General features: G+C 41.9%; 2 protein-coding genes across 4 annotated transcripts in view; one reads left to right on the forward strand and one right to left on the reverse strand.

Moving 5' to 3' along the window:
- Positions 1-21,704, forward strand: part of psmd1 (proteasome 26S subunit, non-ATPase 1) — a 59,042-nt gene that overhangs the window by 17,163 nt on the left and 20,175 nt on the right. The window lies entirely within an intron of this gene.
- Positions 385-15,714, reverse strand: htr2b (5-hydroxytryptamine (serotonin) receptor 2B, G protein-coupled). The gene is made up of 4 exons (XM_014149761.2): positions 14,960-15,714; positions 13,417-14,057; positions 4,004-4,204; positions 385-2,099 (listed from the first exon to the last, which is right to left on the reverse strand). Exons 2-4 carry the CDS (start codon positions 13,676-13,678, stop codon positions 1,177-1,179), a joined length of 1,386 nt encoding a protein of 461 aa, XP_014005236.1. The 5' UTR covers positions 13,679-14,057; positions 14,960-15,714; the 3' UTR covers positions 385-1,176.

A 21,704-nucleotide genomic window follows, 5' to 3' on the forward strand; every position in this document is an offset into this window, starting at 1 on the left:
CGTCACTTAATTCACAGGTACGGAGAATTAATCAAAATGCCCTTTTTTTTTTTATTGCCCCTCATAAAGCGGTCATGTCCCTACGCACTTACGTTCGGGATTCAGCCTCCTCGTAGTCGTTGTTTGTGACGAACTCCTAGCGCAGTGGTTTATGGTGTGTTTATTTTGGCTCCCAAGTCCAGTTAGCTTTGCTTTGCTTCATTACCACCCCATCAAGGAGACACTATATAAACTCTGATGAAAGTGAAACAGTAGATCGGTCGTTGCGGCCGCAAAACATATATACTTTCAGAGAAAAAGACAACGTGTTTAAAATAAGATGACTTGGTCTGTAGTTACATCTGCTTTCAAGATCCTCTTAAGAACTGTAAAAAAGGACACGGCTTTTCTTTAAGCCAAGCACAGTTTTATACATTTCTGAACCATCACACATCCATTCGTAGGCTATACATTTTTGTATTTGACAAGCTTCCCATTTGCAAAGGTTTTGTCTGTGTTGCATTTTATATATAAACATCCAAGTGGATTATTATAACACTTTGGGGAAAATAGGACTTGTGACTTTATAACATCTGTTCACAGTTTATAAAAACACTTACCAAACATTGCAGTTAAAATGGGTGGCATTTATAGTGTATTCTTCAGAACTCTGTGTGATGTGGAGACTGAATGTCTAGTTTGTGGGAGGAGTGTTTGTCCTCTCAATTGGTAAGCATGTCATCTCCTCCATGGGAATTGTCCATAGCAGACAACCAAATAGCCCATGGGTAGCATGGGAATACACATTGTATCCACAGAGTGTTTCCAGACAGTCTATGTCTTCATTCCTTATCTGTCTGGCGGCCTCCTTAAGGACAATCCGACCTGAGCGTTGTAGGGTTTGTCTTTTATTGAGGGTAACTAACTCGACGCACCTATTTGCTGTGTCATTTTACTCCTAATGTTCAGCAATCTCTGTACAGAATCTGAGGGCCTCTTCTTTCTGGCCAAAGTGTTTGACAGAGATCGCATCTCCTTTCGTTTCGCCCCTGAGGACACACGGTGTTTTCTTTTAATAGCACCGAATCCACAGAAGTGATGCTCAAGGAAGGTGTCTTGTCACCTGAACCCCTGGACAACTCAAGCCTGCTCTGTCTTTTTCACGTGACTTTCTGGTTCTAATTATTTCCTTTTGCACTACACATAACTGACATGCTCTTCGGGTTTGCAATCCTCATTCTCTGTAAGGAGCAGAGTGTCCAGTACAACGCTAGCAGAGGACTGCATGGGTGCTTGCCGTCGCCTCGGCGGGCTCTGATAGCTCACCGGCCCGATGCCGTTCTTCATCCCCCGCTTCATGAACAGCTTGGAGTTTTCCGCCACAGATGAATGGAAGGAGATCCGTGTCAGATTCCTGCAGCCATGCTGTTCCCTAGTTTGCCTGGCTGGCGTGTTAGTGGCGCTGCTGTAGTTACAGGTGATGTAGCGTGTGAAGGCCTGGCGGAAGGTCTTGTTGAAGAGGGTGTAGACCAGCGGATTGATGCCTGATGACACGTAGCCTACCCACACGAAGATCTCCATCAGGCGGCCGATCACATGGACGTCGCAGCTGGCGCAAAGCACAGAGGTGATGTTGGTGATGAAGAATGGGCACCACATGACCACAAACAGAAGGAAGACGATGCCCAGCACCTTGGAGGCACGCTGCTCATTGGTCAGGTTCTGCATGGACTTCTTGCCTATGGTGGACATGCGACGGATGGGGATCTCGTCACCTATGATTGGGTTGGCGGGAGAAATTGATTTTCCTGGCAGTTTCTCAGTTGTGGGAGAAGCCACTGACTGCTCCCTCTGGAAGACTGAGGAGACGGTTGGGCGAGTGAAGCGTTGGGTCACCTTTGACCTGAGCAGAAAGGCTTTCTTGCGCAGCACCTGGATGGTGAGCAGGTAGATGACCATCATGATAGTCAAAGGGATGAAAAAAGCTGTCATGGAGCCAAACATGATGAATTCTCGGAAGCTGTCTGGTTTCAGTAGGCAGGTGTGGTTGCTGTTAAAGGTGACATTGTTTGGAAGGTGGTAGTTTCTCAGCCCCTTGATGGGAATGGGAATTGCGATACCTGTGTGAGAGAGAGGGAGAGAAGTTTGGTCAGTGAAATGATCAATCCAAACTTTGTTGTCTCTACACAGGGTTAGATGGAAAGACTAAGAACTTTGGTTGTTTGGGATTAAATGTGTTTTGGGAGTAGAGACAGGATCTTCTCAGCCAGTGGACACTTTATGCTGCTTTTCTTTTTGCATTTTATTATAGGACATGAAATGTTCACATCTGCTTTTCCTTTTGATGCTGCCAGAGTATAACTCTGTTTAAAGCTTCAGGCTTTCACGACTGAGGACAGCAGAGGTAGCGCAAAGGGTCGTTCTGGGACTTCTGGAAGTTCTCATTCTTTGCTTAAAAATCAAATAAACAAACCATATATTGCCAGCTATAATACAGTGACCGTGAGCACTACACCTTGGACGAAGAGACCCTTCTACTGTCGTGGCGTGTAAGTGCTGCTCGCGTAACTCTAAGCAATCGTCTGGTTTTGCTCACCGAAAGAAAGTCAATGTGTAGAACCTTAGCCCTGAGGTGGAAACTGAGAGCGTGCTGTTGTGAACGAGTCTGAACGCCCTATGAATTCCATTAACCTGCTAGTAAGCATGTCGTTGGATGGTGTATACCATGTGTATCCTGTACATGTGACTAATAAAACTGTAAACTTGATTAATGCCAGGCTGAACTCTGCCAAGTCCTCACACCAGTCTCCTAAATGCTTCAGCCAGAGGAACTGTCATGATTAACGAGAATAGGGGTGTTCAGTTTCATTTCATACTGGAAAGTGTATATATATATATATATATATAACGGATAACAAATAATTTGTAAGTCGCTCTGGATAAGAGCGTTTGCTAAATAATGTAAATTGAATTGGAAACCAGTGTGCATATTTACCAAGGGTTCACTGGCCAGTCATTAACAATACAGACTCGGACAGTGGACAAGAAGTAATAAGAAGCACATCAATCAGAAAAATAAAACAATGTTTGTCTCAAACTGTCTTATTGGGCTGTCAAATTACCCATTTGGGTATAGGCTTAACATTGGGCCAAATATGGGAAACCAGTCTGACATTCCCTCGTATGTAACATGTTCTGTGTGAAGAGGATTCCAGTGGATTAGCTGCTCCCTCTCCCCCTTCTTTATGGACTAAGCTTATGGTCCTTAGCTTTATCCCTTGCCCCTTATCCTCTTCAGTCCAAATGTCCTTTTGTCTCGTAACCTAATTTTACTGAAAATACCAGAGGCTCTTTAGCGTTGCTTTGCTATTCAGTTTTGTAAAATTGCAGATTCCTATCTGTACTGCAGTGCACATTTTATGCTTATTGTGAAGAGTCAAATAGTTACTGGTCCAGGAGTCCTCAAATAAGGTTGTGGTTTGAATGCTTGGTTTTGTCTTGAATGTTATTTTGTCTTAAACTTTTCTGAAAAACAAATCTGTGATCCATAGCGTTGTAGCAACATTGTAAAACCGTTGTACTGCTCAAAGAGCACGCATATTTTTGCAATTGTAAGCCTTATGTTGTTTCACTACGCTCATCACAAGGGCAGTGATGTGAAATGAATTTCCTTCCTGGGAGCATACTCTCTAATTTAAACCTCCCTTTTTTAATTTGATGCTGTTTTTGTGTAAATCTCTCTGGCTCATTAACTGTGTTTTCCCACAGGTCCCCTTGACTGCTAACACTATGATGCTCTGTTACTGTTTACAATGTGTTAGTCGGGGTTAAGTTTTAAGCGAGGTACAGTATGTGAACGTTTTTATATAGCTTTTATTGCATCCGGCTTTTCTGAGACATGTCACGTCACAGGCGCAAAGGAATTGAACCGCAATGACATAGCGTAAAGAAACTTGTTCAAACAATACATTGGAGAATGCTCCTGATATCAACACAGGACAAAAACAAAAAAACAGCAGCTTACCAATAGATATGAACCACACCACTGCTATCTTAGCCATGGCTTTGGCCCTGGACTTATACTGGCTGTGCTGAATGGGCTTCTTGATGGCTATGTAGCGGTCCAGTGAGATGGCACACAGGTGCATGATGGATGCTGTGGAGAACAGGACGTCCAGGAAGAGCCAGATTGGGCAGAGAAACTCCGGAAGAGGCCATCCGGAATCTGAGAAACGGACAGATGAGGGGAAGCATTGGATTGTTAGCTGCTCTCATAGGCCAATACAGAACCATTTGAGATTTAAACCATGCCTTTCTAGACAAATTCTCAAACTTCATTACTGTGGTGTTAAATCATTTTTTTTTCTTCTTCACCCTGAGAGGAGCCTATTTGGATTTCAGTGACTAAGTCATTGTAAAAATAAACATAATAGCCATTCAAGTAATTTATTACCATCTTACACTGAACAAAAATATAAAACGCAACATGTAAAGTGTTAAACTCATGTTTCATGAGCTGAAATAAAAGCCAGAAATGTTCCATATGCGCAAAAAAGCTTATTTCTCTAAATTGTGTGCTTATTTTGATTTATATCCATGTTAGTGAGCATTTCTCCAGTGACGTAAAGTACTTACCCCAAAAAACTACTTAAGTAAAAATTGTTAACTGTACAACTTTTACTACACTAAATTCCTAATGAAAATAATGTACTTTTACTCCATACATTTTCCCCGACACCCAAAAGTACTTATGTTTTGAATGCTTAGCCTTAGCAGGACAGGAAAATGTGGTCTAATTGACACACTTATCAACAGAACCTCCCTGGTCATCCCTACTGCCTCTGAACTGGCGGACTCACTAAACACATGCTTCGTCGGAGTGTGCCCCAGGCTATCTGTAAATAAACGTAAAAAACTAGGAAATGTGGCCATCTGCTTTGCTCAATATAAGGAATTTGAACTGATTTATACTTGTACTTTTACTTTTGATACTTAAGCGTGTGCATATATAAAACCAAATACTTTTAATCAAGTAGTATTTTACTGGGTGACCTTAATAGAAAATGAATCATTACTTTTACTCAAGCTTGACAATTGGGTACTTTTTACATCACTGCATTTCTCCTTTGCCAAGATAATCCATCCACCTGACAGGTGTGGAATATCAAGAAGCTGATTAAACGGCATGATCATTACACAGGTGCACCTTGTGCTGGGAACAAAAAGCCACTATAATGTACAGTTCTGTCACACAACACAATACCACAGATGTTTTGAGGTAGTGCAATTGGCATGCTGACTGTAGGAATGTCCATCAGAGCTGTTGCCAGAGAATTTAATGTTCATTTCTCTACCATAAGCCGCCTCAACGTCATTTTAGCGAATTTGGCAGTACGTCCAACCGATCTCGCAACCGCAGACCACGTGTAACCACGCCAGCCCAGGACCTCCACATCTGACTTCTTCACCTGTGAGATTGTCTAAGACCAGCGACCCGGACAACTGATGAAACTGAAGAGTATTTCTGTCTGTAATAAAGCCCTTTTGTGGTGAAAAACTCATGATTGGCTGAGCCTGGCTCCCCCAGTGGGTGGGCCTATGCCTTCTCAGACCCACCCATGGCTGCGCCCCTGACCAGTCGTGAAATCCATAGGTTAGGGTTTAATTCATTTATTTAAATTTACTGATTTTCCTTATGAATTGTAACTCAGTTAAATTGTTGAAATTGTTGCGTTTATAATGTCAAGGACTGCATGGGCCTGTGTGTGTGTGTGTGTGTGTGTGTGTGTGTTGGAGGCGAATAGAGATTGGTCAAAGATGCCAAAATAAAAGGTGAAAATCTGGGATATTTTTCTAATAGGAAATTAAGTGTGAAGATGTTGGACATTTAGTCATGCCATTTCTCTTACTTTAGTGGCCTATGATGCAGGTCTTTGTTTTTAATTCCTGAGGAGGAAGTAGCCCGTTTTGAAATAGGGACTAATTTCTGATTAGTCCCATTTTTTTTTGGTCCAGCAAACCTTTTTGCATTCTAAACAGAACTTGTGTTGTGGACATCAGTGACGCCACCAGCATTGGGGAGATGCGCTTCAATAGCTAATGATTAAAACCAGCTCTGATGTAAAGAATTCTATTTATTTTAGTAAATAATTAATTTACTGCCGAGGAAATGCTTCTTATGACTTTTTGTATGGAGCTGAAACAGCTATGTTCTTGATGTGTTCGGGCCCCTTCTCACCAGACGTGTTTGTTTTATTTTGGATCCCACGTGTGAAATTGCCCCATAATTGGGCTGGATTGTGTGTTGGAAAGGTTCTTGAATGATTGTCTTGTCAACCTGTTTTGCTGATGGCTTGTATTTCATAATTCAAGCATTAGTGGATATGTTTATTTTTTTTGTTAACAAGTATTTTTTTAATTATTTGTATATACTTAGTATGTGTATTTATTTTATAACTTAATATCACTACTATCAATATTTTAGTGTCCTCCCTGTTCTACGTGTGCCCTATGAATGTAATGGCCATTCATTTTATTGGGGGTCTACTGCGCACCATTTCAGGGGCTTTGTTCAGCTCCTCGCGCGCACGCACCACTTGCCTTTTCTCTTTTTTTTCATTTAGAAATATTTTCTGTGGGATATTTATACTTCGATAGGTAGGCTACTTTCTAAGAGTATAATTTTTGTGGGCCCTTTTTGTAATTGCTGTCATCTATTTAACATGAGCAAAGATTATTTTCAATGGGAATAATACTCAACAAGTTCTACATGTGAGGATATTGTGTGCTTATACCAGATTTGTTCAAATCTGTCTGGTAAAGTTTCTGATATGTGTTGCCAAGGCTACAGAGGTGTCCATCCAAGGCCACATTTCTAAGACAAACATGTGAAGTCATTGCAGTGGACCAGCTTCGAGAGAGAGGGAGATGGAGAGGAAGAGAATTCTATGAAAACAGAGCTACCAACCTCTAGGGTGAGGTCACCATTCCTTAGTTGGGGAAAAAGCCGGTTTGGACTCAAATAAAAACAAAGCTGAGATCGCTGTCTTGTTAAAGGTCTGTGTCTGAGTAGTATTATTGTCATTGTTAATCATTATTATTGCTTATTTTTAGAAAATGTCCCTGTTCCAGCAAATACCGGGGTGTAAACGATCTGATTAGAGTCATTGATGTCTGTCAGGCTCTGATTATACAAGACATGCCCACACTTCTTAAGGGCCTCCATACTTTATATGGGAATCCTTTTGTTCTTCTGTAAGAAGAACTCAGCCTAAATCTAGTGAAAGCTGATCTAGTCGTCACAATCGTTTTATAGTCTTTCTGTATGATATACAGTGCCTTCGGAAAGTATTCAGACCCCTTGATTGTTTTTCCCACATTCTGTTACGTTACAGCCTTATACTAAAATTGATGAAGGGGGGGAAAAAAATATTTAAATAATCTACACACAATACCCCATAATGACAAGGCAAAAACAGGTTTTTAGAAATGTTTGCCAACTTATTAAAAATAAAACTGATATCACATTTGCATAAGAATTCAAACTCTTTCCTTAGTACTTTGTTAAAGCACATTTTGGCAGCGATTACAGCATTGAGTCTTCTTGGGTATGACGCTACCAGCTTGGCACACCTGTATTTGGGGAGTTTCTCCCATTCTCTGCAGATCCTCTCAAGCGCTGTCAGGTTGGATGGGGAGTGTTGTTGCACAGCTATTTTCAGGTCTCTCCAGAGATGTTCGATCGGGTTCAAGTCCTTCTCTGGCTGGACCTCAAGGACATAGAGACTTGTCCTGAAGCCACTCTTGCGTTGTCTTGGCTGTGTGCTTAGGGTCATTGTCCTGTTGGAAGGTGAACCTTCACCCCAGTCTGAGGTACTGAGCGCTCTGGAGCAGGTTTTCATTAAGGATCTCTACATTGCTCTGTTCATCTTTCCCTCGATCCTGACTTGTCTCCCAGTCCCTGCCGCTGAAAAACATCCCCACAGCATGATGCTGCCACCACCATGCTTCACTGTAGGGATAGTGCCACGTTTCTTCCAGATGTGATGCTTGGCATGGAGGTCAAAAAGTTCAATCTTGGTTTCATCAGAACAGAAAATCTTGATGCTCATGGTCTGAGAGTCTTTAGGGGCCTTTTGGCAAACTCAAAGCGGGTTGTCGTGCCTTTTTAACTGAGGAGTGTCTTCCGTCTGGCCACTCTACCATAAAGGCCTGATTGGTGGAGTGCTGCAGAGATGGTTGTCCTTCTGGAAGGTTCTCCCATCACCACAGAGGAACTCTGGAGCTCTGTCAGTGACCATCGGGTTTTTGGTCACCTCCCTGACCAAGGCCCTTCTCCCCTGATTGCTCAGTTTGGCCGGGCGGTCTGCTTAAGGAAGAGTCTTGGTGGTTCCACACTTTTTCCATTTAAGAATGGAGGCCACTGTGTTCTTGGACCTTCAATGCGTCAGAATTTGGTTTTGGTACCCTTCCCATGATCTTTGCCTCGTCACAATCCTGCCTCTGAGTTCTACAGACAATTCCTTTGACCTCATGGCTTGGTTTTTGCTCTGATATGCACTGTCAACTGTGGTACCTTATATAGACTGGTGTGCCTTTCCAAATCATGTCCAATCAATTGAATTTACCACAGGAGGACTCCAAGTTGTAGAATAACCTCAAGGATGATCACTGGAAACAGGATGGACCAGAGCTCAATTTCGAGTCTCATAGCAAAGTTTGTCTAAATACTTATGTAAATAAGCTATTTCTGTTTTATTTTTTATAAATTGGCCAAATTGTTTTCGCTTTGTCATTATGAGGTATTGTGTGTAGGTTACTGAGGATTTTTATTTAATACATTTTAGAATAAGGCTGCAACGTAACAAAATGTGGAAAATGTCAAGGGGTCTGAATACTTTCCGAAGGCACTGTAGATCAGGGGTGCCTCCCAGTCATTATGCATGTTTTTGGTTTTTCCTTTTAAGACCTAGAAAACCAGGTGAGGGGAGTTCTTACTAATTAATGACCTTAAATCATCAATCAAGTCCAAGGGTGGAGCGATAACCCACGGACACTCGGCCCTCCGTGGAATTTGATTGACAATCGATGTCCCACAGATAAATAATTGTCTTCTTTTGAAGGCTTTAACAACAGGCATTCTAGAGTTTTCTATTCTGCACTGACGTCCTTCAAGGCAGCATTAATTCATCTGTTGTATTTTTCTCGTTATAAAGCCCTCTGCCGGAGCACTAAATGGGTGGCTTGGAGGTTTTGTTTACATTTTTAAATCGGGCATGTTTTGACTTAATGACATTTTCCAGGGTTCTCAAAATGAATTATGGTGAAGTTTAGGCTAAAAGGCAGCTCTGGTTGAGTAGGAAACGTAGATCTAAACCTAGGCCCTGCCGGTCGTGTGTGTGTGTGTGGGGAGACTGGGTGAGTCTGGGGTCGAAGCTTGTCTTGCAAAAGAGTGACCTCTCCCTGAAACAGTCTTAAGCTCATTAGTGAAGAAGGGTAAGAATGTTCTGTCGTCATTCTCTTATGGCCTGGTGGGCTATTTCGTGAAATCTTAATCTTCATTCTTCTCTTCACTCTGATGATGGAACAATGAACAAGTTTTCTGCACTGCCAGGTCTTATGCCACGGCCCAAATATATATTCAGGTAAACATTTATCTGTCCGCCATGTAAACACTTCTCATGGTGCTACCTTGTAAATATGGTGCTATGGTTAGTGCATCCCCCTCCCATCCCGAATCCTTCAAATAGCTTTTCTTAATTGTTCTCTCTCGTCACCCAAGCCTTAGTCAGCTGTATGTTTTTCGTTTAGCACTGTAGTCAGTCTACAGTGCAGCCTTTAAACATTTGGAACCATGTCATTTTTCAAGGTGTTGACTGTATGCCTTACATTCATCTGCTGGGCAGATGTGGAAGAGGTCCTCAGGACTTCTTTACAGCTCTTATCGAAAGCTATTGCACACTAGACTTTCCCTCCTCCAGTAAAATGTTTAATTTTGGAGGAAGGTCTTATGATTGGGCTCACTAACTAATTAATATTGGATGTTTGAGGTGATGATGGGAAGTTCGTATTTTTTTAATGACTGATCTTTTCAACTTCGTTCACTCCAAAATAATTTTAGTTCATTAGATTCTGTAAGGACCCGCTACTGATGAACGATAAACTAAAAACTCTGAAACTAAAAAGAATCCTGATTCTACAAGCTGCACGTTCACCATAGGGGGCTTATTGGATCTGGAATTTGTGACAGACATATAAGTGTGATTCAAACAATGTACATTTGTGAGTGCTAGGCATACAAATACAATTATTTATTGATACCTTTGGAATGAGGTCTAGTTGCTGCCGCAACCGAAATTGACTCTTGGCGGAAAGCAGTTGCTTGACTGCCGAGAGAGGAGATTAGCACTATCGTTTGCGAACTGCAGCATTTTTTTCTGGATCAAGAAGGGACTTAGGTGGTGGGCGTGGCTGGGGTGTTTCAGATGGCGTGGCAACATTTTAGACGCCCCAGTTTTGGTGGTGTAGAGTTTTTACAACTATTTGTTCAGTAAAAGAGTCGAACTGCACGTCACTAGTTTGAGGCAATAGCTACTCCAGGTTAGTCTGAAACTTCTCCCGCAGCCAGGGTTTGGGATGGAGAGGAGATCCATCCAGGCAGACACAGAAGAAAGTGGATAAATGGTCAAACTGAGTTGCTATTACTTTCTTTATGTTTATTTTAAGCAAATCGTTGTGGTTTATTGGGAATTTAGAGAGTGTAGTGTTTAATGGCGGTGATATATTAGCGGTGACAATACTGTAGCTACAACATCTCGTCTCTGTCCTCTGGTAAATTTCAGGTGGTATTTGAAAGTTTGCACTGATTCCCTCTCGCCATTTGCCTGCACACACTGTTCTTAGAGCTGCAGGCCTGGATGTGCACAGGCCTTAACTGGTCCACCCTGCCGAGTGGCTCTAAAGGCTTGGCGTGAAGCACTGACCAACCCCCCACTGTGTGCTCGGTCTCCAGCCAGTAGAGAAATGACAGCTGCCCCTGCACAAACGTACCTTGCGTCCATTCAGACATGGCGCTCTGTGCGAACTTACATGTACGCACACGTACACACACAGCCCCCCTCCTACTGAACATGGGCTACTACTCTTCAGAAGCCTCTGGCTTTTATTTGTGATCACATGGCCTTGACTTTGATCCTCTCCTTCCCCTCCGTCTAGGCCCGATCCTCTCCTTCCCCTCCGTCTAGGCCCGATCCTCTCCTTCCCCTCTGTCTAGGCCCGATGGACGTCATTAAGATGAGCCTCTCCTTCCCCTCCGTCTAGGCCTGAACCTCTCCTTCCCCTCCGTCTAGGCCTGATGGACGTCATTAAGATGAGCCTCTCCTTCCCCTCCGTCTAGGCCTGAACCTCCCCTTTCCCCTCCGTCTAGGCCTGAACCTCTCCTTCCCCTCCGTCTAGGCCTGATGGATGTCATTAAGATCCGATGGAAGGATGATTCCCCTCCCCCGATACAGCTAACCTCGTGCCCACTGTTTGCACGGCACATATGGTTCTTATACAAAGATGGTGCCTGTTTTCTGAAAGCATGACTTGAGATCAGATTCCTGCCAAGCACAGTCGAGGTGGGGTGCGTGTGTCACAGGGCCATTTACTCCAACAGAATGAATGAGGAGTAGTGGCTCGACTATACATTCTGTGTCAGGAGAAAGAGGACTCTGCTAGAGAGGGGGTGTTTTAATTCTGCACTTTGAAACACAGCTGCATTTGTGGGGCGGCAGGTAGCCAAGTGGTTAGAGCGTTGGGCTAGTAACCGAAAGGTTGCTGGATCGAATCCCCGAGTTGACACGGTAAAAATCTGTCGTTCTGCCCCTGAACAAGGCAGTTAACCCACTGTTCCCCGGTAGGCCCTCATTGTAAATAAGAATTTGTTCTTAACTGACTTGCCTAGTTAAATAAAGGTTAAATAAAAAAATTGTAAACATACGTCACTTAATGGAATCGAATGCAAATGTTTTCAGTTCGCTCTTACATCTGTATTTTCCCCTCGCGACCTGAGGGAGAGGTTGGTTTCTGAGTGGAAAGTCGTTTGTGAAAGTCATGCAGAAATTGGGTCATCGTGATCATTGGTACCTGATGTGACTGTGCCTCTGCTGTGATCACACAGCCAAAGGAAGTACCTTGTTTATTATCCACTGTCTTGTGTTTTTGCCATCTGCTATAATTTGTTTATACTGTAGCTGGCGGAGATTCAGCAGCATCTCTTGTGGTGTCCGATTTTAAACTGCTGTTCTTCAATTATTATATTATAAATATGCATGCTTATTTTTATTTTTTTTGCTCGGTTCAGTTAACAAAAGAAGGCGTCAATTCTTGTCATCGAATGCTAGATCTGCTAGATCCAATGAAAAATATTTTGGCTACCTACTGTGGTGGATTTCTGCTTTGCAATGCACATTTACAGGTGTTTCTCTGGTCTCAACTGACAGCAGCTTTATAATAGCGTCTCCATGGAAACTGGGGTGACCAAGTGCAATTTTAGATCTGATTGATGGGGGCCAAGCTAAACACAAGTAAGAGGCCAGCGTTTGTGATTGGATCAGCTGCTGTGTTGGGGCCAAAAATAATAATTAAAATTAATGTTGAGGCAATCATGGTGTTACAGTTCTATGAACTGTTCACACTTGTAGGATCAGTACATTTTAGTATCAGCTATGGTTGGGTTGTATACAGATGTTCATACATAAATCCTGTACCGTCCTGGGGGGTATACCGTATTATCGTCAGTGCAAACAAGTGGACATTTATTTTAAAATGTAACAAATAAATCTTATGCTTTAAAAAGAAAAGAAAACGCATGCGAACGTAAACTAATTGCGAAGACAGACACCCCAGTTCATAAAGTTGTACAATTAACTCAGAACAAATATTAGACAGCAAGAATGTTGATCCAGGAGGGATTGATCGATTCTGCTGTAACCAAGAAGATTGACCTTGCCATCTAGACACTTGGGTAGTAAACCAAATGCATAGCTGGAGCCCTGAGCTGGAGAGAATTTATTTGGCGCATCTTAGATAGTTAGCTGGAAACTATTAGTAGGATCGTCACGAAAGTTTCCATGTGCTCTTTGAGCCAGTCATGTGGTATGTTTTATGTTGAATGGCTTCTTCATTTCTCCTGTTGCATCATTCTTTTCATTAAGAATGCCATCTGCTTTATCTATTGACACAAGTTGACTGCAGGTATTTATTTTAAAAGAACCAATTGAACATTTTGTGATTTGAAAATCATACCGTGGGTATTTTAAAATACCCCAGTATACAGTATTCCGCCCAACCCTAGTATCAGCAGGGTCTTGAGTTACAAGTGGTTGAATGAAGGTATCAATGAAGGGTTCCTTTCTGATGGCAAGGCAAGAGGTCAACCATGTTGTGGTGACTTACTGTAGAGCACAGTGATGAGGGCGATGGGCATCACCAGGAGTCCCACCAGCAGGTCGGCCACTGCCAGGGACATCAGGAAGTAGTTGGTGGCATTCTGCAGTTTCCTCTCCAGCGACACTGCCAGGATGACCAGGATGTTGCCCCCAATGGTGGGGATGATGACCATAATGATGAGTAAGGCGGCCCAGCGTAGCTGAGCACCAGCCACCTCCTCGGACCCCGAACCGTTGACCGCCAGCGGGGGTGCCTCTGGCTGGGACATGCTGCTATGGAGAGGACTGCTGGGCTGGGCGCGGGTCGGGGCTCTGCTCTGGCTGGTTCAGGGGGCTTGGTCAGCATGGTCACAGGGTCCCGCGAACAGGGGTAGGGTCGGCGGAGGGCAGCTCAGGTCCAGCACACAGGGCGGTGGCTCATACCCGGGCGCACCGTATAAACCAAAAGGGCCACTTCACAATCAAAAAAGCCCAGCAGCTCCCAAACTTATTAACAGGTCGCCGCAAAACGTGGTCAAGGCAGTAATCCAAGCACAGAATGTACCTCCACAGTAAAAGGGGTGTTAGGTCAAGAGTTGGTTGTCTGACTCGCAATCCAGGCGCCGTTGTCTTCTGGTTTGTGTACGCTCTAGAACAGGCCGGTTTCTACTAAAAGTTTTAGAAGGAAACAAAAGGAAACAAAAGTGACAATGTTAAACCCCTTGGACGTTAGTTTCAGTGTGAAGACCTAATGATGAGTGACATTTATCATAACAAATGACATGGGATTTTCCTCCACAGTCATTAGTATTGTTTCTATACCAAGGAAACAGCTATCGACTGTAATCACTGCTTGCTTGCACGCTTAACTCTGGCATGTTTTTTGTGTGTGGTTTTAAAAAAAAACATTTATCAACTGCTAATATGTTCGTTCTGGGTCTCTTTGTGTAGTGGTTTGAACATTTTAGTTTCAAACAAAATTGTTAACGCGTAAGGTTGAAAACGATTGCATGTCATAAAAAAAACCATGGCTAGAATTATTTCTTGAACTAATGTTAAATTATGCATGGTTCAGTTTTGAACATACAATTTAATAAAGCTTATGGTTAATTTTCATTTCACTTTTGAAAGCAATTTTATTTGTAAAAAATAATTTCCTTAATTTTCCCCTATTGCTTTGTAGTGTATATAGTTACTTGTAACACATCTAGCTTATTCACTGCATATCATAGTGGTTTAAGTCTGTGGCACTAGGGTAATTATGATTTTTCCCCCTCCGTTTTTATAGATGAAAGTTATGCAAACATAAGCATATTTGGTTATTATTTAATTGACAATAATATTACACTCAATATAGTCACATCCTCTCAATAGCTTATACATGTTATTTACATGTCATCATTAATTGTAACTCATACATTTTATATCTTCCTTTAAAGTTAACTGACTGACGTTAAATCAAGCACAGCTCCGAAGTTCTCAGACTTTTTGATCAAAAAACATTAACCATTTCCTGTAGATTTAACTGATTTTTATTTTAGAATGATGAACAAATAGTTTGTCTTTCTTACCTTCATCAAAGGCAGCACCCCTTGTGTTCTCCTTTGATTTGTCCTGTACATTTGTATCGCCTTCTGAGCTGCTATAATCCCAAAAAAATTCAATCGTGCAAAACCAGGGTTGTTCATCACCAAACAACTCAATCTTCAAACTCCTTCAGTGACTGCCTTTTTTCCCCTGTCCCCGCTCATGTTTTTATACTTAGAACTCCTCCAAAATCAAAAAATGTCACAGGCAGCCCTTGTGAAAATAATTGCCTAATATTATCTGACTTTGGTGCATTCCATCCTGAGGAAATTCCTTTGTCCCGCTTGTTGGATGAGCCCCCGGTTTCGATTCGCATCACCTACCGTGATCACAGGTTGAAAACTTTCAGATGTCCTGTCTCCCCCCTCTCGCACTCCGTCTCTCACTCCCTCATACTGCTTCTCCATCCCCCTCGCTCCCTCCTATCTCTCTCTCTCTTACCACCTCACTTATCCATGAGTCAGGCTAGGGAGAAGACAGATGAATGTCTCAGAGCTGGCCGAATGCCGGTGTTTCTGGGAGGCAATATCCTTCGACACAGCCGACTTACTGTTTATATTTGTCTCTTTCTGTTCTCTCCTCCAGTAGGGGCTGGGGATGGTGGTTGGAGGAGGAGAGAGTTTTTAGTTGTGTAGGTTAAGTGTTGCTTCACGTGTCCTGTTGAAACAGCATTTTCACTTCTTTTTTAAAAGTTTTTTAGATAAAAACTAAAAACACATTTTCCGGATTATGATTATATAAGAAATTGCAGAGCCAAGTTTTTTTTGTCTCCCTTTCCGTGCCTGCACAGGGGGTTATGTTTGGCATCTCAAATCTCGCTTAACTTGACAGCCTAACCACCCCCGGCCAAGTCGGAGCAATTGTCTTTTGATTAGAACAAAGGCCAAAGGTCACCCCCCTCCTCGCCTGATTCCTATGTGAATCACTTGGATGCTCCTGATCCTCTGATGTTAGGAGTTGCCCGGGGACTTCCTGCTAGCGCCTCACAGACATCTGTTTTCCACCTTTCTGCATTAACGCTGCGGATGCTACTTGAAAACATATAAATAAATATAATTTGATTGAACATTCAGCCGACTTAGATTTTACGACAATGACCTGCCCAATTCTTCAGATATCTTCTAGCTAGACAGGATAGCAATGGGCATGATTTCACTTAGATTTTCTGCCCTGTCAACTCATGATTAAGTCTGCAGTCATTTCTAATTGGAGTGGGATTCATGGTGTACAGAGAAGTGCTGCAAAATGTTCTTATGTCTCTGTGTGGAAAGAAACACTGCTTTTCATTACTAATTTGGATCGAGTGGAATGACGAAGTGAATCATATCGTCTTTTTGGCAGTGTATGTATGAACTGGTACTGGTTTCATTACCCTTAATGTTTCCCTGCTTCCTACTTACTATGTGTGCCGCTGTGCTGGTCATCTCTGGCGGCTGAGAGGAAAGGACAGGATGGATTGAGCTGGTGCTACTGGGCTTTTTAATTAAAAAATAATAATTCAGCGTCGGACACCGTCAGGACGTCTGGTGACACGAAACATGTTAGGTGCACATAGCCTATATAGGGATTGCGTTAAATGCGGAAGACACATTTTCGATTGAAAGCATTCAGTTGTACAATTGACTAGTTTTTTTTTTTTTTTTAACCTTTTAACCTTTAACCTTTTATTTAACTAGGCAAGTCAGTTAAGAACAAATTGTTATTTTCAATAACGGCCTACCGGGGAACAGTGGGTTAACTGCCTTGTTCAGGGGCAGAACGACAGACAACCTTTCGGTTACTGGCCCAACGCTCTAACCACTAGGCTACCTGCCGCCTCTCGGAGCAATGTTTATTAACTCCAAATGTTATCAAATCAAAGTTTATTGGTTGTGTACACAGATTTGCAGATATTGCAGGTGCAGTCTATGCTTATGTTTTCTAGCTGAAACAGTGGAGAAATATCTAGAAATACAATAATACACACAATCCCCCCAAAAAGTAGCTAGAAACAGGGCGCCCGTGTCTGTCGGCACCATCTTGTCAATCATTTATATTGCTATGGTAGCAAAGCAAAACGCATACTCAACCTCAAGACATGGCATTGCCAAACAATGGTCGTAAACCTTAAATGTATAAAGCATTGGCTCATTGGAAAGATCTTATTTTACCTTAACCTCATTCATATTTTGATAAACATTTCTTTTTTTTATGGATGGTATATGTGGTATTGACACTTGCCACTGGCTTAGTCATACAATGGACTATATACCTGTCGAACCTAACTGCAAAGACTGCTTGGCCACAGCTCTCAAAGAATAGATTGGTGGTTGTTAAATGTCTACTACAGTAACATCTAATATCCTTGCTGGTGAAATTGAAAGGCAATCCAGATAATTTGTGATCAACTGGTTGACCAGTTGAGATGAGCTACTAAATCAATTTGATTTGTCACGTGCGCCGAATACAACAAGTGTAAAACTTACTGTGAAATGCTTACTTACAAGCCCTTAACCAACAATGCCGAGTTTTTAAAAAGTAAGAAAAATGTGGTAAATAAACGAAATAAAAAATAGTTACACAATAAAATTAGGCAATATACAAGGGGTACTGGTACTGAGTCAATGTGCAGGGGTACGAGTTAGTCGACGTAATTGAGGTCATATATACATGTAGGTAAGGGGTGAAGTGACTGCATAGAAAATAAAGAGTAGCAGCAGCATATGAACAAAAATTATAAACAGAACCATTTCAAAATGTTTACTGAGTTACATGTCATATGGATATCAGTCAATTGAAATAAATTCATTAGGCCCTAATCTATGGATTTCTCATGACTGGGCAGGGGCACAGCCAGGGCTGGGCCTGGGAGGGCATAGGCCCACCCACTGGGAAAGCCAGGCACAGCCAATCCAAATGCGTTTTTCCCCACAAAAGGGCTTTGTTACAGACAGAACTACTTCTCAGTTTCATCAGCTCTCCGGGTGGCTGGTCTCAGACGATCCCGCAGGTGAAGTCAGGTGTGGAGGTCCTGGGCTTGGTGTGGTTACACGTGGTCTGCGGTTGTGAGGCCTGTTGGACGTTATTCCAAATTCTCTAAAACAACGGAGGCAGCTTATGATAGAGAAATTAACATTAAATTATTTGGCAACAGCTCTGGTGGACATTCCTGCAGTCAGCATGCCAATTGCACGCTCCCTCAAAACTTGAGACATCTGGTGCGTTATGTGACAAACTTTTTGTCTCCAGCACAAGTGGCCTTTTATTGTCCCCAGCACAAGGTGCACCTGTATAATGATCATGCTGTTTAATCAGCTTCTTGATATGCCACACCTGTCAGGTGAATGGATTATCTTGGCAAAGGAGAAATGCTCACTGACAGGGATGTAAACTAATTTGTGCACAAAATCTGAAAGAAATAAGCTTTTTGTGTGTATGGAACATTTCTGGGATATTTTATTTCAGCTCACGAAACATGAGACCAACACTTTACATGTTGCATTTATTTTTGGGGACAGATCGAAAACAAATATGAAACATTCATGGACATTTCGCTAGCTTGCTGTTGCTAGCTAATTTGTCCTGGGAGATGAACATTGGTTTGTTATTTTACCTGAAATGCATATGGTCCTTTTTATTCTTTTTTTTTTTGCTGGATCTTTGTATAATTTTTTATTATACATTACCGCCACCGAGTGTGGATCTCTTTCATCTTTCAATCACCCACGTGGGTATATGCTTGTAAAAAAAACAATGAGGAGCTGGGAAAGGGCGGGACTTGACGCAGCACGTCAAGCGTATGAAATAGTTGTATTTTAGCAGATGAAACGATTGAATGACATGTATGTGTACATTTATTTAGCAAAACGGCCAGTTTGGTCAGTATGTAAGGGGCTTAATGTAGTGTCTGATTACACTTGGATTACATTTTAAAGATACACTATACCGAATTCGCTCCGCCATTGCCTGGTTGCTAAAATTCTGATAGTAACTTAATTTCAGTTTGTGACAAAACAAGCAAGGATAGTGTAGAGAATCATTGTAGCATCAAACCGATGTGAAATATATTTTCCGTAACCAAAAATATTGTATTTTCAGCTGTTGGAAGCTGGTGTACCAAAGTGAAAGACGTAAAAACTAAACTTTAAAATGGGAATCATAGAAAAGTGCACGTAGAACTGATCTACCGCTCCTTAGACTTCCTTTCAATGAGAATGGCAGATCTATAACACATATTTCTATGTGGAATTTGCAGTTGGTTTGACACTAGTTTTAATTTGTTTTAAAATCAAGACTGCCTGTTTTTGGTTTGAAGGACTACCAGTCATGCAAATATGGTTTGAGCAGTAGCACAACCGTAATAATGTGTACAATATGTTCAGTGTCCGGCAAAAGGGATCCATATTCCTCTGAGCTTTCTTAAGCCGCTTGATAATTATAACGTCCTCCTGGCCTCTTGACGCCGTCAAACCAATGAGGTTTTCTCTGAGAAGCAGAAAGGACCTCATCAATTGCAGGGACGCGTCACATTTTATGGTTGAGCCGTGCTATTTTTACGTTTTTTGTGAGTTAGTGGCATGGGAGTCATGGAGAGGGATTTGCGACGTTGATGATTATGCTTGTTTTTTGGAAAAGACTGAGGGATCTGTTTTTTTTATAGAGGATTGGTTTACCGCCTATCGTTTTTCGGGTGAATGACAATTAAAACCTAACTGATAGACTCTCAATGACCATTACGGAGAACTGAACCTTTCTGGGAAATCTGAAGGCATATGGTAATATCCTCATCGGTTTTACCGTCCATGCCGTGGCAGTGTTGGTCTTATCCAACTGCCTTTTTACAGCATAGCAGGCTGGATAACACGCTCAATATAATGCTGCTGACCTCATCCCATAGTGGCTGTTTGCCTCTGTCTTGACAGATTCCCTAATTCAAGACATTACCATGGGCTATGCTGTAATACATTTCCAATGCTGATAATGTAACACACATTGTAGTGATTTGAGTAAGAAGTGACTTGTGAAGTTACCAGTACTTATGATGAAATCCCTCTTTCTCAGGCAGTATTTGTTCCTGACCAGTTGTAATTGCATTCCCTTTTTTGTGACCAAATATAAGTAATACATGTTTAGCTGAGCAGTTTGGCAGGAATTTCGCAGGAATTTTCACTAATTGCACAGGCTACAACAGGCGACTCGTTTGCATTGCCGTAACACATTCTCATTTACAGCAACGACCTGGGGAATAGTTACAGGGGAGAAGAGGGGGGGGATGAATGAGCCAATTGGAAGCTGAGGATGATTGGGTGGATGGAACAAAGCCAGTATCACTTCCTCAAAATAGTCAGAATGAATCTAAGATACCTAAAGAAATCTGCAATTAATTAGGATTTTTTGGACGAGGATGTTTTAGTCGCAAAATTTTACATCTGGCTAAGGCAGCGGTTCCCAAACTAGGGGTCATATGAAAATGGGGTTGCGGGAAAATTTCCAAAATAATGAATGTTTTTATATATCATCTTTGTATCTTAAAATCATTGTAATGTGGTTAACCTTAATCTAAATGAAAAGTATTGAAATCTAAAAGATAAATTCAATCAGTGCCCTTAGATCGTGGGCAAAGGCCGCCCGCACTTGACAGTGGCTCTTGAATTGGGATGATTCAAGTGCGGCCTTATGAACTGTCATGTGACCGAGTGCTGCAGACAAAGCATTCACAGGTGTTTTGGTTCCTGACTTGAAGGGAATAAATACCCAGCCGTCTCACTCAGTGCGTTAAAACTCACGGTACCCTTCGGCAGCTCATATCTGTGTGACGCTGGATTCATCAGTGCTCTCGTCTGCATTAAAACCAAATATCGATCCAGGTGGGATGTGACCGCAGAGATTTGAGGTGCGCACTGTTGACCTCTTGCCCCCTCACTTTGAGAAGCTCTGACATGCATCAAACACACCCATCTCATCATTTGTGGTGAGATGAGACATTGTCAGACTAATTTGCAATTGACTGTCATAGCCCCACATTAAAAGAATGTATCGTGAGTTAAGACAATCAGAAATACTGTTAGAATGTTTTGTAATTGACTGCCATAGCCCAGGGGAGAAAAAAAAAATATATATATATATTTTAAATCCATGTCATATAAATCCATGTCATATATATATATATATATATATATATATATATATATATATATATATATATATAATTTTAAAAAAATACATTGGCTGTTAATTGCATAATTTTTTTGCGTGGTTCCGCAAGAATTTTCACATCAAAATGAGTTCGTGGACGACAAAAGTTTTGGAACCCCTGAGCGAAGGTGTTTGGTGCAGTGTTTCTCTCAAGTAAAACCAAAGACAGGTCTGCTGGGTAGGTCTGTCTCACTGTATTCTGCGGTAGGATTGGAAAGAGCTCCATCACCGAAGCTGTGTATCCTGTGTTAGTGAAAATTGTCGAAATGAAATCCACAACCCTAAATCATGACGAACTCACTTACAAAACTCTGTTCTGGACGAGACTGACTTTATGACCAAAATGATCCTCTTTACACTTTCTAGTCAATTTTGATAGTAGAATAAATGTTTCTGATTATTATGGATGCCACAGAGGCTGTTTTCTATCAGATGATAAGTTGCTCTTTAATGACCTACATTTCTTGTCCCAGCAACAGTCAGGTGGCACAGATCCACTTGCTCTCCATTCCCACTTTACTCTTAGAATAGAGCCCATTTAAATTCACTTCAAAT

Source organism: Salmo salar, chromosome ssa16, assembly GCF_905237065.1.
Source record: "Salmo salar chromosome ssa16, Ssal_v3.1, whole genome shotgun sequence".
Taxonomy (NCBI): Eukaryota; Metazoa; Chordata; class Actinopteri; order Salmoniformes; family Salmonidae; genus Salmo; species Salmo salar.

Excerpts from the sequence above, each read along its gene's own strand:
- htr2b (XM_014149761.2), bottom strand. The coding sequence starts at position 13,678 with ATGTCCCAGCCAGAGGCACCCCCGCTGGCGGTCAACGGTTCGGGGTCC. Across the intron at positions 4,205-13,416 it reads CCTCATCACTGTGCTCTACA|ATTCCGGATGGCCTCTTCCG; the intron begins GTAAGTCACCAC and ends TCCGTTTCTCAG. Across the intron at positions 2,100-4,003 it reads GGTGTGGTTCATATCTATTG|GTATCGCAATTCCCATTCCC; the intron begins GTAAGCTGCTGT and ends TCTCTCACACAG.